The 17,202-nt window shown below is 37.5% G+C and overlaps 2 protein-coding genes and 1 pseudogene across 3 annotated transcripts; 1 reads left to right on the top strand and 2 right to left on the bottom strand.

Moving 5' to 3' along the window:
- Nucleotides 1-431: 431 nt before the first annotated feature.
- LOC145562760 (NF-X1-type zinc finger protein NFXL1 pseudogene) lies at nucleotides 432-4,741 on the bottom strand (annotated as a pseudogene). The gene is made up of 2 exons (XR_014094448.1): nucleotides 4,504-4,741; nucleotides 432-4,199 (listed from the first exon to the last, which is right to left on the bottom strand). The product of XR_014094448.1 is annotated as an NF-X1-type zinc finger protein NFXL1 pseudogene (transcript).
- Nucleotides 4,742-8,444: 3,703 nt separating this feature from the next.
- LOC145562758 (deSI-like protein At4g17486) lies at nucleotides 8,445-13,541 on the top strand. Its single transcript, XM_081623129.1, has 4 exons — nucleotides 8,445-8,929; nucleotides 10,370-10,631; nucleotides 11,962-12,029; nucleotides 12,990-13,541. The coding sequence occupies exons 1-4, from the start codon at nucleotides 8,795-8,797 to the stop codon at nucleotides 13,278-13,280; spliced, it is 756 nt and encodes a 251-aa protein (XP_081479255.1). The 5' UTR covers nucleotides 8,445-8,794; the 3' UTR covers nucleotides 13,281-13,541.
- A 520-nt stretch (nucleotides 13,542-14,061) lies between these two features.
- On the bottom strand, nucleotides 14,062-16,844 carry LOC145562757 (uncharacterized). The gene is made up of 2 exons (XM_081623128.1): nucleotides 16,688-16,844; nucleotides 14,062-15,485 (listed from the first exon to the last, which is right to left on the bottom strand). The coding sequence occupies exon 2, from the start codon at nucleotides 15,023-15,025 to the stop codon at nucleotides 14,411-14,413; it is 615 nt and encodes a 204-aa protein (XP_081479254.1). The 5' UTR covers nucleotides 15,026-15,485; nucleotides 16,688-16,844; the 3' UTR covers nucleotides 14,062-14,410.
- Nucleotides 16,845-17,202: the final 358 nt, after the last annotated feature.

The raw sequence follows: 17,202 nt of genomic DNA, 5'->3' as shown, positions 1-17,202 counted from the left end.
AGAGAGTTACTGATCCAAAACCAGGATATGATGACATGGCTTAGTGCATGCATCAGTACATTCAGTAGCCTACTTATGATATAATTTGCAACAAGTGCATAATTGATAAAAATTGTACATTCAGCAAGAACAAGCCACTAATGGGATGCAAAGCCAATAGCAGTTGAAAAACAACAGAATCTGGAGATGAGATTAGAGTAATGGTTCATTCTTCTCAACGCACATTTCTCCATACAGTTTACCCGCTGTTTCTGTGGTTGAAAGTCAATCTTGATCTCAGTCTCCTGAAGAATTATGGTTCATTCTTCTGACCAAAACGCTTTAACAAGGGAGAGATCAAGAAGATACAGCACATTACATTAAGAAGGCAAATTGCAGTCAAAAAACGGCATACTGCACTTTGTAACTAAAAAACGCTCTTAACAAGAGAAGATCAGGAAAGTACAGCACATTACTTTAAGAAGGCAAACTACAGTTAAAAAAAAAAAAAAGGCAAACTGCACTTTGTGGCCAAAAAAGGCCTGTTTTCACAATCTCATGTTCTCTTCAAAATTAAGTGAATGTGAAAATACCAGCCCTCGGCTACTAACAGAATAATAAAGTACATTGAATCACTCATAAGCCTTTTCCCAGTCGTCTGCAACTTCTGCATTGTCATCAGGAGTGCCCATAAGCTGCACAGTTGAACTGCTTGATGGCACACTCTTCATTTCCCTCTCAGAAGTGGGTTCAGCAGCTGCAGTTCTTTTGGCAAAGTCCAAGGCTCTTGCTGATGACTCTATTGAGCTCAAAGAAGAATCGGGATTCAGAACTGTCCATCGGTTTGTTGTCGAAGTAACTGGGGCCTCACGACCTTTAAATGATGTAGAAGGTCCAACATCAGCAGTAACACTGCCACCGGACCAGTCCTCCTCACCCCATGAATCTTCAACCCAGCTATTAGATTCCTTTACAACAGCTTTTTTCCAGGGATTACCCTTGAGAGCAGAAGAAGCTGCCGCCCCTCCCCAAGCAGATGCTGCAGTGGCTCCAACACCAATATGTTGAACGACAGCAGCCCCTTGATAGACAGATCCATTATCTAACCTTCTCATAGCAGTTGCTGCACGAGCAGGATCACTGAAAACAGCAAGAGCATTCTTGTCATTCAACCACACCAGTTCACACTCACCACCAAACCGCAGAACCAATGTGCTGATGTCTGCATCGCTTGGGAGGTCAAGCAGGGCAACAACATGCCTAGGATCCATATCCACCAAAGGGTCAAAAACAGGTGGGTGGTGGGCACTCACTGCAGCTGAACCCTTGGGCCCAATAATACGAGCTGGAGCTTTGGATTTAGCAGTGACATGAACCACTATGAAACGCCTAGGCTCCCAACCAGCAGCATTGATTGAGAGTTTCCATCTCTCCGCTATTAAACGGATTGCATCTCGCTTCTCCTTCAGCATTGGACAAAAGACATGAACTTTAATATTGCTACCACTACATCCTTTGCCTTTACCAAGTACCAGGTGTTTGCATCTCTCCTCCACTGCAAGTACCCATTTTGGATCACGGCGAAGTAATTCTGAAACCACTTGTGAAACAGCTGCATTCTCACCAAAATGAAGAGCATCCAGACTAGGCTGAGAAATATCAAAAGCATCTGCAAGAACACGCTTCCTCTCAAGCTTGGCACATTCATCGTCACACATGAGCTTCCTCTGTCCAAGCGGAACTCTTTTCTCATTTGCTTCCACCGGCTGAAGTGGTGCTGGCAGCTTCTGTAGAGTAGAAGCTTCAAGCACATTCACAGCACTAAAGCCTAAATTGCTTCCCCCAGCATCACAAGGCACCGTTGCAGTAATTCTGCCACAAGAGCATGTGATTGTCACAGGAAATTCACATCTTGACTCAGGACAAGGAGTTGTAGGGTGGCAGAAAGCTTGACAAGTGTGTCTACAGTCTCTCCTCGGAGCACCACATACTTGTCCACAAGAACCCTTTACGGCAGGATCTGATGGTCCGCAAGATGGATCACATGGTGCCGGGTGGCAACTCCTGGAACAAGAATGCAGTCCACATCGCCTCGTCTTTCCACAAAGTTTGTTACAAGTTATGTCCTTTGACCCACAAGGAATGTTGCGAAGAACCACATGTCCACCAACACATTCCTTTGCTATGGGAACTGAACAAGGAGGGCAGTCTCCAAAATGGCAGCTGTGAGTAGATTGGTGGCCACAAGGCTGGGGAACTGAACATGGATATTGGCATGAGGGAGGAGGGGTCCCACAAGGTAGGGGTGGCGGGATTGAAGTCCTTCCACATGCACATGTAAGGTCAGTAAAAATAGTTTCCATGCAGGGAGGACAATGGCCACAGTGACAGAAGGCTTCACAAGAATGCTGCCCACATTTCAACTTCTTTCCACAAGGCATGGAACAAAAGTGTGGGTTCCAATCACCAGATACAGTGTTTCTAGAATCAGAAAGGGGGCAGCAGCGCTCACTACACCGATGCCTTCCACAATTCTTCTTACGCCCACATTGCCGATCACAGACAAATTTCTCACTGGCAAGGGTGGTCTTATAGCATTCCACAGTTCGAGAAGTTGAACCACAACGGCATTTCTGAGTGACTAGCTCAGAGCAAGGAGAGCAATTTCCAGCATGACACTTATCCTTACAGTAATGTTTATTACAAGGAAGAAGCTTGCCACAAGTACCTAAACATGTAAGAATTGGGTCCAGACAGCTCCTTCGCCGAACCCTAAGGTTTGTCTTGCCACAATAACAGGTCTTTACTTTGCTGGGCAAGAATTCACACTCCCCACATGGACCTGGGTGACATATTTCAGCACAAACATGGTTTCCACATTTCAACTTTTTTCCACATGTAGAACTACAAGAGTAAAGACCATCATCCGGCCTTATCTCTCCCTTCAATGACAATTCTCCACAAATAACCACCTCAGACTTCTTCTTACAGAAGCAAGAGGAATCTATGGGAACCTGGCAAGGTTCACACGGACCCACATGACAAATCTGATCGCAGTGATGACGCCCACATTCAAGAATCTTATTGCATACCTCACCACAAGTATAAACAGATTTCCGTTCAGAACATCTCGTTGTAATTACTTTCTTACCACAAGGACAAGGGCGAGGAGGAGCAAAAGCCTTGCAAGGTGGACAAGGACCAGGATGGCACTGCAACACACAAAGATGGGGACACATATCCTCCTTGCTTAAATCAGCTCTAGGAAGTTCCCTCTCCAGTGATTTTCCACAAGGCTCACCGCAAGAGTGCGGTGTCAAGTATAAATCAGGTGGAGGATCATGTCTCTTCCCACAGAAGCAAATATAACGAATATCCTTAGATGTTGTTAGCTGCACTGCCTGACATCCAGGACACCGCCAATTATATCCCTGAAGCTTCTCAGCAGATGTATCAGCAGAAGTAGGTGCACGAGCCCATTTCTTAATACAGTTCAAATGGAAAATAGAGTAGCAACTCGAGCAAGACCAAACAGGAGCATTCCTCCTCACCATATCATAACAAATCATACATTCCACAATCCCCTTACTTAACTTCTCCTGAATTTCTTGCACCAACTGAGGTAAATCCGAATCCACAACATTTCCTGCCCATTTCTTCTGATTACTTTTTTCCTTGTTAACTGCTCCTCCTCTCTCTCCCACGCCCTCCCTTGGCTCATTTCGCTCTCTTCTTAGATAATGTGGTCGACCCATATAACTACGACCCCCACCACCACTGCCACCGCCACCACCTCTAAATCCTCGACCCCCTCTGCTGTTCATTTGCCCTTGCCTCTCTCTGTTATCCATTTGGCCCTGCCTCTCTCTGTTATCCATTTGCCCCTGCCTCTCTCTACTATCCACTTGCCCCTGCCTCTCAGAGACATTGCCGTCGTTTCGACTGGCATACACATTAAAGTTCGACGGCGGGGAGCTCAAGATCCCAGGACCTCTTGCAACCCACTGCTGGGTCTGGGTCTGGGTCTGGGCCTGCTGGCGACCATTTTGTCCAGAAAACCTTGTACGATCTCTACGATCAATCTGAGCTTGAAAACTCATAATTCCAACAACAATCCCCAAAATCAAACACTCCTCACTCACTCACAAAAATTAGCCTTCAAATCAAATTGGGTATGTACAAAACAACCCTCGAAAACTTCTGAGTTTCTTCTTACACCCCTGAATTTATTCCATAAAATCAATCAATTACCCAGAAGTTCATACATATCGTTACAAAATATAACAAACCCCACATTAAATTTAACAATTCTAAACATTTTTGGTAACTTTCCGGATTATCTAGCAACCCTATTGCCCAATATTGAAATAGCAAAATATATATATATATATATATATATATATATATATATAAAATAACAAGAAAGTGCAAAGTTCCCAGAAAAATTCAATCAAGAAATCAAACAAAAAAAATCGAATTCACAGAAAATATAAGCAGAAATCAGCATGAACGAAGAAAACTAACCTGGGATAAAATTTGGGAACAATTAACAATCGAATTTGCCCCTTCAAATTTCTCTCTTCTCTCTTCTCTCTTCTCTCTCTCTCTCCCTCCCTCTCTCTCTCTTGTGATTGAAGAGACTTGGGCAGGAGAAGTTCACGGAAATCTTCTGAGAGAGAGAAATGGGGTGCGCTGAATTTATACGGTAAACCAGAAAAATCAATACTTGGAGACCAAGCGAAAGGAAAGAGAGATGAATAAGGATTCTTGTAGGCCAAGAGAAGGAGTCGCAAAAAATGACTCGTGTAGAATTTTATACAATAAGATAATCAAATAAACCGACTTTTTGATGAGCCCATATTGTATTGGGCTTTCTAGATTTTTAAGGTGCATTTTAATCCTAGGATCATGTTCTCTATCCCCACCCCACCTTTTGATACGGTGTTCATGTTACTGCAACGTTTGTTTAAAGACAGATGATGCGACTATATAGATAAAAAAAAGAGTGTGAAAACACTCTGTATATGTTAAGTGTTGATCTTTCAAAATAGATTTTGAATATACTATGCATGTATTAGTGTTCTGCATATTCTGTTCATGATGTCCATCATATTCCAAGAATACGGGATTGGTTTAGATTCATGTTGCCCTATTAAGCTTTAGGGTTATATGTTGGGTAAACCTATTTTGGTTGCATTAAATAATGAATTGTTAAATGCAAAAGATGTAGGTATACAAAGCAAACACAAGGTGTATGATGATGGTCTCTATATGTTATGTGTTGTTTTGACAAGATATATTTTTCACATGTTGCATGCATCAGTGCAATGAATATTCCGTTGATGGTTTCATAATCTCCATTATATTTCAAGGATCTAGGACATATAGCCAATATAGGGATTCATGTTGTCCAGTCGGCTTTAGGGCTATATGTTTGGTAAACCTATTTCGAGTGCATTATTTGATGAATGTGGAAAATAATGAATTATTAAATGCAAAAGATGCAAGTATACACATAAACAGAAGGTGTGGTGATGGCTTGTGTATGTTATGTGTTGTTTTGAAATGATAGATTTTTCATATACTATGCGCACATCCGTGCAATAAATATTTCGTTGATGGCTTCATGATCTCCATTATATACTACGGATTTATGATTGATTTAGATTCATGTTGCCTAATCAGCTTTAGAGCTATGTGTTTGGCAAACCTATTTCAATTGCATTAAATAATGAATTGTGAAAATTTATGCAACTTATATCAAATAAATATTTTACATGTGTTTCCTCTGCATGTTTAAGAAAACCGCATTCTTTTTTCGATATTCATGTACACAATGTCCTATGATCCACTCACCATGATGGTGCACAATTAACGTGTAACGATCACTCCAATCATAAATTCATAGCTGTAGGAGAAGATTTAGGGATCAAATTACTTGTTACCAAGCTTTGGTGTAGGCTTCACAATTCGTTTTCAATTACCTAAAATCATCCGTTAGAGGAATTAAGAAGCTTAATGATTAAAGAGTGTATCGAGTGTGAACTTAAAAATAGAGGGCTTTTGATTTAGGACATGTTAGGAAAGGCCTTTAGGACAGGTAAAGTCAGTAATAACCTTTATTATTTTTTTTTTTATCAAGACTAGGGCAGCTAACGCGCGCGATAGCTAGCCATATCTTGAAGGTTTTTTTTTTATCAAGAAATTATAATCAATTTGTATACCCACTTTATTTTATCATGATTCCTCAACTGCCTTTTTATCCCCACACTCCTTTACGTTCGCCGAACATTGACCAATGCCGACTACCATGTTGGCTAATAGTGAGTCAGTGACCATCCTACAAACACCTCGTGTATTAAAGACAATTATTACATTTCAATTTAGCAGGTTTTGAAAATGAAGTTTATTGATTGCGTGATCATGACACAGGCCATGTTTGGTAATTGGCTTTTTAATGGCTTTTTGGTTGGCTTTTGGCTTTTTTAGGTGGTCAAACAGCCAAAAAATGTGTTTGGTAATTGGCTTTTTAGTCAGCGAAAAAACTGGCTTTTAAGCCAAAATGAAAAAGCTACTTTGAGTAGCTTTTTTGTTGGCTTGTTGGCCCACAAATTATCTAATAAACAGCTAACAACCAACAATTAATTTACCACACACTTTTATAAACAGCCAGCTTAAACAGCCAATTTCAAAAGTCATTATAAACAGCCAAACATTCCAGCTGGTCAAACAAGCCAAGTGAATCAGCCAACAGCCAACCGCCAACAGTCATTTGCCAAGGCCACACTCGAAAACGGGTTTGAATTTTAATCCAAAGCCCATATCATAAGGATTCATAACCGTCTCTACCAATAAGGCAAAAAAAAAAAAAAAAGAAAAAGAAAAAAGTAGAGGTGGCGTAGTAGCATGATGGATTGATTGATGACATACATATGTTAATACCAGCTGTAGCAAAATTAGATGGGTGGTTAGTCACATAACATGTGACAAAAGACAATGACACTAATTAGTTAGTGGGTTAAATAATGTTGCTGCATGGACTCCGTTGGACTTGGGTCGGGCCCACTTGCCTTTTTATACGGAGTATTACCAACCCTACTAATCCCCTCCTTACTGCCTCAATCATGTCATTCAAGTTTTTTTTTTTTTTTTTTTTGAGAAATCATGTCATGAAGTAGCTTTTCCCTTTCTTTAAAAAAAAAAAAAAAAAACAAGAAAAAGAAAAAAGATACTTCCTCCGTCCCCGATTGATAGTCACTTTTGTCATTTTTGGACACCCAAAATGTTAGTCACATTTGCTTTTTTCAAATACTATTAATATTATTTTTTTACCAAATTTCTCTAACATTTGCAAAAATATTTGTGCAAATTTAACTTTCCAATATAAATTTTACTTTTCTATGTACTTTAATTACTTTCTCTCTCTACTTTTTTGCATACCCAATGTAAATTTTGAGTAATATAAAATAAATAAATAAATCTTGAAGCAGCTTACTAAATTATTCCAGGCAGGCAGACCAAAAAAAAAAAAAATCACAATATTCTCTCTCCTTTGACTTCTGATTTTAGATTGATTTTTTCGTTTAATTGGGAATTAGAGTTAGTTGCTACCTAATTTTTAAAAATTTATTTTTATGGTGTAGGTAAAAGGGGATTTTATGTTTTTAAAAATTCCAAATTATGCAACTCTAGACACTAATCATAGGTTGTTAGGAAGTTAAGGTGAAAATTTTGGCAATATAATTCAAATAAATATACATAATTCACCAATAAATGCATGATATTATTATGAATTGTAGTGTTACTTGTACTTTGTAGGATATATAATTGAGCCACTTATAACGGTGAAGGTAATGATTATGTCAATAACCAAAAAGTACCGTATAACATTCATTTCATATGGTTATCCTTATATAATCAGAGTTATGTATATATATACTCCGTATAAATGTATAATGCAATTATTTGCTCATTTGTTTCCATCACTTCTTCGATAAATCTGATTGTCAAGTACCTACAATGCCTATAGTTTTAAAAGAGTAAAAGTTATACATGTATGGTGGATATCATTTTTTTTTCTCCTTTTTCAAATCGTTATTATATATATTTAAATTCGTTGGAGATTTTTTTAAAAATGCACTCATCAATTATATAGATAATAAGTCATATATATTAGTATTTTTTTTTCTAATTTTCTATGACTAGTGTACGGATTATTGTATTGTATCAACTATGAGCTTATCAAAATTCAAAACGCTTTGATTTTAACTCCACTACACCACGTAAAATAAGACTTGAAAATCAGGTCAAATTATTGTCATTAAAATCATTTACAAAATAACTTATTACATTAATGATGGCATTAACTGCGTAGTACTAAAGATTAAAATCTTTAAGAAAGAAGGTCATTTATGTCTTTTACACTCTATCCTTTTTAACCAAAATCAAAAACCCAGAAAGAAGAAGAAGGTACTCCAATTATCACTCTTTCCTTCCATTTTATTACAGTTTTCCGAAATTCACAAAATACAAGAAAGAAGAAGATATTTGCAACATTCCCCAAACAAAATTTTCATTTCCCCCCAAATTTGTCGACACTTTCACAAACGTCGCGAATTTCATAATTCCACACTCTTAAAGAGAGAGAAAGTGTAGAATTGATGCATCCTGGAGTAATTCATGTTCCTCAAATCATCAATTTAGAGAGAGAAAAAACAAGGAGTTAATTCAAGCATAGAGAGAGAAAATTAGGGTTTTTTGGGGTTGAATTAGGGTTTATAATTTTGGAAATCAGCATTTGTTTGGTTAGAAAGAGATGACGGATGTTGTACTTCACATTTACGATGTGACGAACAGCGGTTCAGATAAGACGAACAATACTATTATGCATATCAACAAGTTCTTCAAAGATGGAATTGGATTAGGTGGTATCTTTCACAGTGCTGTTCAGGTAATTTCAGTTTGAATATTTTTGGTAATTTTGTATTTTTCAGATTTTGAATTTTTTGTGCCAGATCTAGGGTTTTTGTTTGATGATTTTGTTAAATTTACCTATTATAGCTCTGCTTTACTGTTTTTATCACTTGATTTTGTGTGTTTACTAGTTTATGATCATATGCTTAATTTCTAGCAATTTTTAGTTTTACATTATTTGAGTTTTTTTTGTATGTTTGACATTAATTGTCGTCGGAGTTTTCTGATTGTTATTGGTTGGTTGTTTGTGGTGGCATAGTTGTTGAGATGCTATAGAGTAGATTGCGTTGCGAATTTTCAGTCTCGGCTGTAGTTTACTTCTATAGTTCTATATAGAGGAGGTGATTTAAAGGACTATATTCTTGAACTCTTGATTGTGGTGTTGAAGAGTTTGTTTACGTAGCAAGAGGAATACTGTCAACGATGTGGTCATGAGGAGGTGGTTTGAAGGACTGTAGATTATTTACGCTTCAAGAGGAATAATGTCACTGGCTTAGTTATTATATCACGTCTTTGCATTAGATAGCTGTTGTAATTGTAGTTTGAAGGTCTGTATTGAGAATGAATGAGTTGCATCTTAATGTACCTGGTATGTGAATGCGTTAAAAGAGCAAAGGGCGTGTGGTTATCTGCTGCTATGTTTACTTACTTATTAGCAGCAGGATTCTTCTACGCTTATTGTAATTATTTCGTGTGATTTAGGGTTAGGCATCACAAAAGTTTCTGTCCCAGGTCAGCTTCAGCCAATTAAATATCCATCACTACTGCGTTTCTATGACTGTTTTTTTGTTTTTGTTTTTGTTTTTTTTTTACAAATATCAACTTTTACGCGTGATGATTGGATGGTTGGGAGCCTCCTTTATTTGTTACTCTTTAGTTTGTCTAGATAGTTTGTTGGTTTTATAGTATTTTGTATTGATAGGATGATATTTGGTTAGTGCTAAATTCTGACTGACTCTTTCTATTATACCTTAACTCCTGGCGTTAAACTTTGAGCTGCCAATTTATCTCTTCCCCTTTTACTGTTGTTAACTGAAAATCATACATATACCATATACAAAGTACAAATTAGTGACTTCACGGGGGTGTGAACTTCCTAAGTTGTTATCAAGCTGTTATGTTCCCTTGCTAAGTTAATCATTGTGTGTTACTGTTCTTAATTATTAAACAAGCACATTAGAATCGCGGGACAAGAAATTATTCTGACCTATTTTGTAATCTGTGTTGATTCTACCGTTGTTGCATTCCAATATTTTGGTAATTTTTGATTGTTTTTGTTGGTTATATCAGATTAGTTTTTAGTATATAGTTATGCCAAATACTTCATAGTAACAAATTTATGTGTTTTCAATTTTTGATTTATGACATGTTTTAAGGATAGTAATGGTAATTGGTAAGTTCCATGGAATAATTACAGGTGTATGGAGAAGATGAATGGTCGTTTGGGTATTGTGAACAAGGAACTGGAGTCTTTAGCTGCCCTGCTACACAAAACCCCATGTATACATACCGTGAAAAAATTGTTCTTGGACAAACCAATCTTTCTGTCTCCAAGGTTAATCAGATTTTGAGGGAACTCAGTAGAGAGTGGCCAGGGGAATCCTATGATTTGCTCGCACGAAATTGCAATCACTTCTGTGATGAGTTATGTGAAAGGTTTGGTGTTCCAAAACTTCCAGGTATAGTATCAGTGCAGCCTTGCTTTTATAATAATTAATTGTAACTAATTTCATGGCCCTTGTCTTGATTGCACCTATTATTGTCACGAGTTGACTTTTACATTCATAAGATTGTGCTCTTTTGGTATGCGATCACCTAGCTGATCTGTGGCTCCAAATCTGTACTCTGTACTTGAGAGCTATGAATATTTTACCACTCTTTACGGTGGTACATTATCTGGGAGCATATTATGATATCATTAAAAGGTTTAGAAATCTGAATTCCCGAAGTCAGTTTAACTTTAGCATGTAAGCGTGTTCTTAGGTTTACATTTAGTAGCAATCTGTATTTAAGCTGATTGGCACAATGATCTGTTCACTAAGAAAATCCCTCATTCTTTACTCACTTTTTCTCAAACCCTTCCAACTGATTATCTTTGTTATGTCCGTTTCTCTTTATTGTACGGTTCCTTATGACGATGCATGTTAGCCGACCCCAAATCATTTTGGGACTAAGGCTTTGTTGTTGGTGGTGGTGATTTGGGGGAATGATTTGTTCACTATATTCCACTTTCCCTCTATCCCTTGTTACCGTTCTTTATAATTCTTCATTCCTTCATTTTCCTATATATTTTTTTGGTGTGAAAACCGCTGTTTTTGGCCATGAGTTGGCCCAATGTGCATTTCTATGCTTACCTAGCATCCTGCTGCAGCTAGTGTGTGTCTCAAGGATTGTCAGCTTTTGTCATGTTTATGTTTTCCTGTTTACTAGATAAAGTTTCTACCGATGGGTGGACCAGGTGGTGGTATTAAACTTTTAAGTTCCGCAGGGAATTTAGGGAATTGTACTTTATCTAATAATTATCGGCCCTTAACTTTCATTTGAATCATTCAATCAGACAATCATGTTTTAGTTTATAATATTATAGTGTATGATGAACCACGTATTCTGTTTTTCTCATTCCCTATGAACTTGTGCATATGTATATAATAAGTAAGGGATGTAATTGTCTATTGCATACCTGAATATAATTCTATTGCAGCTACTGTTTGTATCATATTATCATTGCTTTGACAAAATTCTGAATCACATTGGATGGAAAGTGGTTTTACCACCCCCCCCCCCCTCCTCTCTCTTTCCGTGGCTCTCTTTTAGCTGCAAGATTTTTTATTTTTTATTTTTATTTTTATTTTTATTTTATTTTTTGTAGAATCATTATGCAACTCAGGGTTGCATAAATTCATAATGTATCATTGTATCCCAAGTTACTGCTAGGCTATTTTGAGAGAAGATATCTGTGTTCCTAGCAAAGTTTTCTACGAATTAATAGATAGCCCCTGATACTTGCAGGTTGGGTTAACCGATTTGCACATGCTGGTGATGCTGCAGTTGAAATAGCGGGAAACACTGCATATCGTGTAAGCTTGCTGCTGTATTGTCTTAGAAAGTTAAAATTGTCTTTTTTTTCGTTGTCAGTGGTGTTAGTAGCATATCAACTTTCTTATTGTCTCCTTAAAAAGTTTATTACCTTCCGAAGGACTAAGATTCGATGATATTGTATAGTACCAAATAGGAGAAACTGCTGGGGTAGTAAATGAGTAGACTGTTGTGGTAGTGAGCCATGACCTTTCTCAGAGGGGAATCTACTTTTATAAAGGTTATGGGTCATGTATACCTGCATTGCTGGAATGATGGTAGTGAACATAGGTCCTTGTTTTATGAAATTAGAGATACCTGTGCAAAGTATTGTTGGTTTTAGAGAGATTGATTTAGATTAAATGGGAAAAATGCTTTACTTATTGAGCTAGGTGAAGTTCATTTGACTATTTGAGGCCCACAAATTTAATTTTTACTCTGAAATTTCCTTATACTAGAACAAACCTGTGCTAATATGAATAGTGGAAGGTTATTGAATGGTAGGATGAGATAGGAAATATAGTTTAAAATTGAAGTATGAAAGATCTCGTGGTTTAAAGTTGAAACATTGACTCCTAAATTATGATAGTACTTATAAGATTTATTTAAGTGTGCTTCACTTCAGTGAGGCATGTGCCTAGGTGCAGCAGGCCACTCATTTGCCTTAATACACTTTGGGATTTATACTTTGGGTTCAGTGAAGTTGACTTTGCTTCCCCCTGCACCCCTCCCTCTGCTAGGGATGATTATCCAGCTTTTTCTGCATGCTATATAACATATATAGCAAGTAATCACCAACTGTGAACTTTAGACTTCATTCTGTAAAAATTATGCCGCGGTTTAAACAGCCCAACTGCATGCCATTCTTTGAAATTCTATACCATCTCAACAGCCCGTCCTCCCTCCCTTCAGTCTTTTGTTTGTTTTTAAGTTCTTATGACTAATTTCTGATGTCACTGCAGTTCAAACAAGCTAAGACAGAAATTGTCACAGCCAGCAAGGTTGCATATCGTTTCCTTGCAGGCATTGCCTCTAACTCACAAGTATCCCCGGACAGCCCAAATTCCAACAGGAATTCACCACGATTCCAAGTTTCTTGGTTCAAGAATATGATTCCTGCTGGTGACAAACCCTCCACAAGCTCTGTAATTGACGGGCCAAATCAGGACGTGATTAGGCAGCAGCAACAGGAAGCAGATGATGAAGCAGCGGCAGCAGCACCCCTCAGACAGAATTCACGTCGTGGTAGCTGATGGGAAGAGTACATGGATTTTTTAACTGATAAAAGATGCCATGCTATTCTCCAAGAATGTGTTATGTAACTGTGTATCCTTGTAAAATTTACTGCTCTCTCTTCTTTAAACTTGCACTTATGACCGACTCAAGTTGTATGAAGTACATTGTGAAAATTTGTTGTATTCCTTCAAATTCCTGCAACAAAATTGTTAGGCCAGTTTTACCATCCTGCTTCCCCACTCTAGTTCTCTACGTGGGATGGAATTGCATTTACATTAGTAATGTTCTCAGGCTTCCAGCAAGTTAGCAATTTATTTCCTTTGCATTGAACTCATTTTCTGAGAACTTTGTAGTCATGGTATAGTATTTCAGAACTGAAACAATTTATTCAGCATTCCCTTGTTATAAATTGTCGTTTCAATATTAGCCAAAGAAAAAAAATGATATTAACTGGTCCTCAAAAGTGTACACTGTACAGTTTAGTAAGATTGCCACAAAATTATCCATACTGATCAGTTGGTCCCAACAACGCGAGTGCAGAGCTAACCGCCGTTTTGGAAGCAATTTAAACTTAAGGCTACATGATAGAAACTGCAAACTGCTAAGTAAACAACTAGGCTGAACAAATTAACACTACATGGCTACAACTTCTAAGCGAACAAGCTAGAAATGAATCATCCGTAATTCAGGTAAAGATCACTGAAAAACAGAGACATTAGAAGTCCACCAAGGTCTACCTTAGCAACCGCCTTTTTTTCCAGAACTTACACGCACAACAACATTAGCAATCAAAGCACAAGAAGAAAAACATAACCATATTGTATTAGCATCTCATAGCCCAGTTACACAGTAACACAAAATGATGATAATAATACTAGTTCAAATCACAATAACAAAGACATTACTGGTCATTCAGAATATCCCAGTCTTGACAAAGCTCAAACTCAATTCATCCTATACGAAATGCTAAGAACCAGTAAGCCATACTAAAAGAAAAATCCAAACACATGATGACAATAACAATGTCGACAACATTACAGGAGACTGAAAACAAGGGGCACATCAGAGAAGCAGTATATACATTGGATGTTTATTCAGTGATATTCTGCCTTTACCATATGAATCATAACCCTTATTTTTAGCAATCTCAGTATCGGTTGAAGAAAACTCTGTCCACGTGTGCATCTTCTCCAATCTGGAGAGATGAAACAGCCTGTGCCGCAATAAGGCCTGCAGAGATATCGTCATTGCTCCATGGTCCATCATCCAAATATGGCATGTGGAAGTTTTTCTCAAGTGGATATGATGAAAAGGGCTGATTGATATCTCCAAAGTGATTGCACTCGCACTCTTGTCCATAAGATCCCGGAAACCAGCCAAAACTCTCCAAGGAGCACTTACTTAGGCTCTGATGCGACAGAGCAGATTTGTCCATAAAAAGTCCGATATTCGCAGTATGGTGCCAACCACCAAAGTCTTCCTCTTTCTTCAAAACAATTGTAGGCGTGTCATTGGAGTCTTCTCCAAGTAAAACATGGAGAGCAACTGCTTCAGCAATTGCAGCACCCTCTTCATCAAGTCTCTGTTGCTCTTCATTTTTCAGCTGTTTCTTCTTCTCAAGTTCAGATCGAATTGCTGCAGAAGTCGCCAAGGCTTTCTCCAATCTCCTCCTTTTTTTCTCTGCCTGCTTCATGCGATCCAATTCATCCTTCACCTGCTTCTTTTTTGCCTTTTTCACATGGGGGGTTTTCGCTGACTCCATCTCCGACCTTTTTAACTCCAATTAATCTCAACTATAGTATGTTAGTAAGATTATCTTTCCTGAAATAAGAACTATTTTACGAAGTATACATTTACCCTCTAATTATCTCTCTTTTTATTTAAATGTTTTGAGAGACTTGTTTTATCTACCTTTTCTTTATCTCCTCTGCTATTTTTTTTATTTTCCTTATATGTTTCCTATCAGCTGTGGAACTATACTGAATTCTGAGGCAATGTCTACTACACCCACTCAGGACTGTAATTATACCTTATCTTACGAACAAAACAACCCCAAACTGAGACAACAGGGGAAAGAAGAAGACCAAACTGGTAAGTTCTGAATGATTCATTCCTTCGCATCATTGTCCTCAGTTCACCCATCTGTGTGTGCCAGGGATGTATACAATTTGAATTCACATATGACAGCAGTCAGTTCCAGAAGAAGTTACATGACCACCAAGCTGTAGTTATAAACACAAAAACAAAGTCAGGACTCAGGAATCAGGATCATGAGCAGCATGGACTTATCACACATATTGCATATACAAAGCATACACAAAAAACTCTTCAATAGTGACCACTGACCATTAACACAGGAATCAGTATATCTCCCCCCCCCCCCCCACCCCCCACCCCCCCAACACACACACACGAGCTGTATAATTATTTAATCTAAAACACATCCCAATAGCATATTTCTTTCCAACAATTTTTCCACCAAAGTCAAGTTGGAAGAGGTCATAAAGTGTCTTACAAACTCGTCCAAAACTCATTAGTCAATACAAGAGCAAGCGCAAATACTCTTAATAATTGACATTAACACATGGAATCACTATGAACACCCTCCCCTCCCTCCACCCCCAAACACCCTCCCTCCACCCCCAAACAACCAAAGAAAAAAAAAGTCCAAGCTGTATTATTTACTCTATAACCCATCCCAATTCCTTCCAACAATTTATCCATCAAAGCCGAGTTGAAAGGTCATCAACTCATCATGTGCCTTACAAACTCGTCTAAAACTCAATCAAGCCACTTATCTAATGTATCAGATCGTATCCAAGCCAACTAAACCTCAAGACCCAATCCCGTTACACATCCGAAAGTTCATCTACCCAATTCAAAGTTAAATCCCAAGCTAAACAAATAAGAACACTAAATTGAAGTAATTGAGTACTATGGTTCCAATACGGAAGCTTAATAATTCATAAAAAAAAACATTCATAATAAATAATAAGCACTCTGTCAAATATATAGATCAAATTCAATGAAAATTTAGCTTGGATCAAACAAAATGTGAGAAATAAACATTTCTATTCACAGATAACAATCACAAGATTAGTAACGAATCAAACTCAACAAATATTTTACCTAGAAATGCTAAAATTGTAGGTATAAAAATAATTACAACAAAATAATCCCAAAATTCTCATCAGAAAGGGGGGAAAACAGGATCTACGACCAAAAAAAATTACATAAAACCCTCAAATCCGACGAAATAATAACAAAAAAATCGAGATCCAACCCACCCAAATGAAATTATGCACAATCACAGTACGCTGGATCAACAATTTCATGAAATATCAAGAAATCAAACAAACCGACAATCAAAATCGAAAATTTAATTAAAAATTCCAAATTTTAATACAATTTAATAAATCAATACCTGATTTAATCCAAGATTAAGCCCAAATAATACGAACCCTAATCCTATGCACACGATTAACAGGAAAAGAGTTTCAATAGATCGAAAAAAAACAAGAAAGAAAAGAGAGAGAAAATGAAAGGAAAAAAAAGGAAGAAAAGGGAAAAGAAAGAGAGAAGGAAATTATGAACTGATTATCACAAGCATATTGATGTGAGAGAAATTACAAGGGTAATTTAGTCATTTTAAGGGTTTTGGTTGGACAGGTGTCAATTTTTGATTGAGTAAGACAGACGTTAAATCTAGATAATTCTGACACGTGGGTTTTACTAGTGTGCCAACCAGTGTAGATTTGAAGGCAAGTTTGTGGGTCCCTATTTTGTGAAGTGTGGGGTCAGATTTTGAGGAGATCTTGACCGTTGATTGGGAATGGCATGATGATCATGGGATGTGAAATTGACGGTCTAGATTTTAAGAGCATGTAGTGTTGGGTAGAGTTGACTTCTAAGCATTTTCTGTGGGTTGTATAAAAAAAA

This window comes from Chenopodium album, chromosome 10 (genome assembly GCF_948465745.1).
Source record: "Chenopodium album chromosome 10, dcCheAlbu1.1, whole genome shotgun sequence".
Lineage (NCBI taxonomy): Eukaryota > Viridiplantae > Streptophyta > Magnoliopsida > Caryophyllales > Amaranthaceae > Chenopodium > Chenopodium album.
The sequence above is the reverse complement of the archived record's forward strand: the minus strand, read 5'-3'. Positions and strand labels throughout refer to the sequence as shown.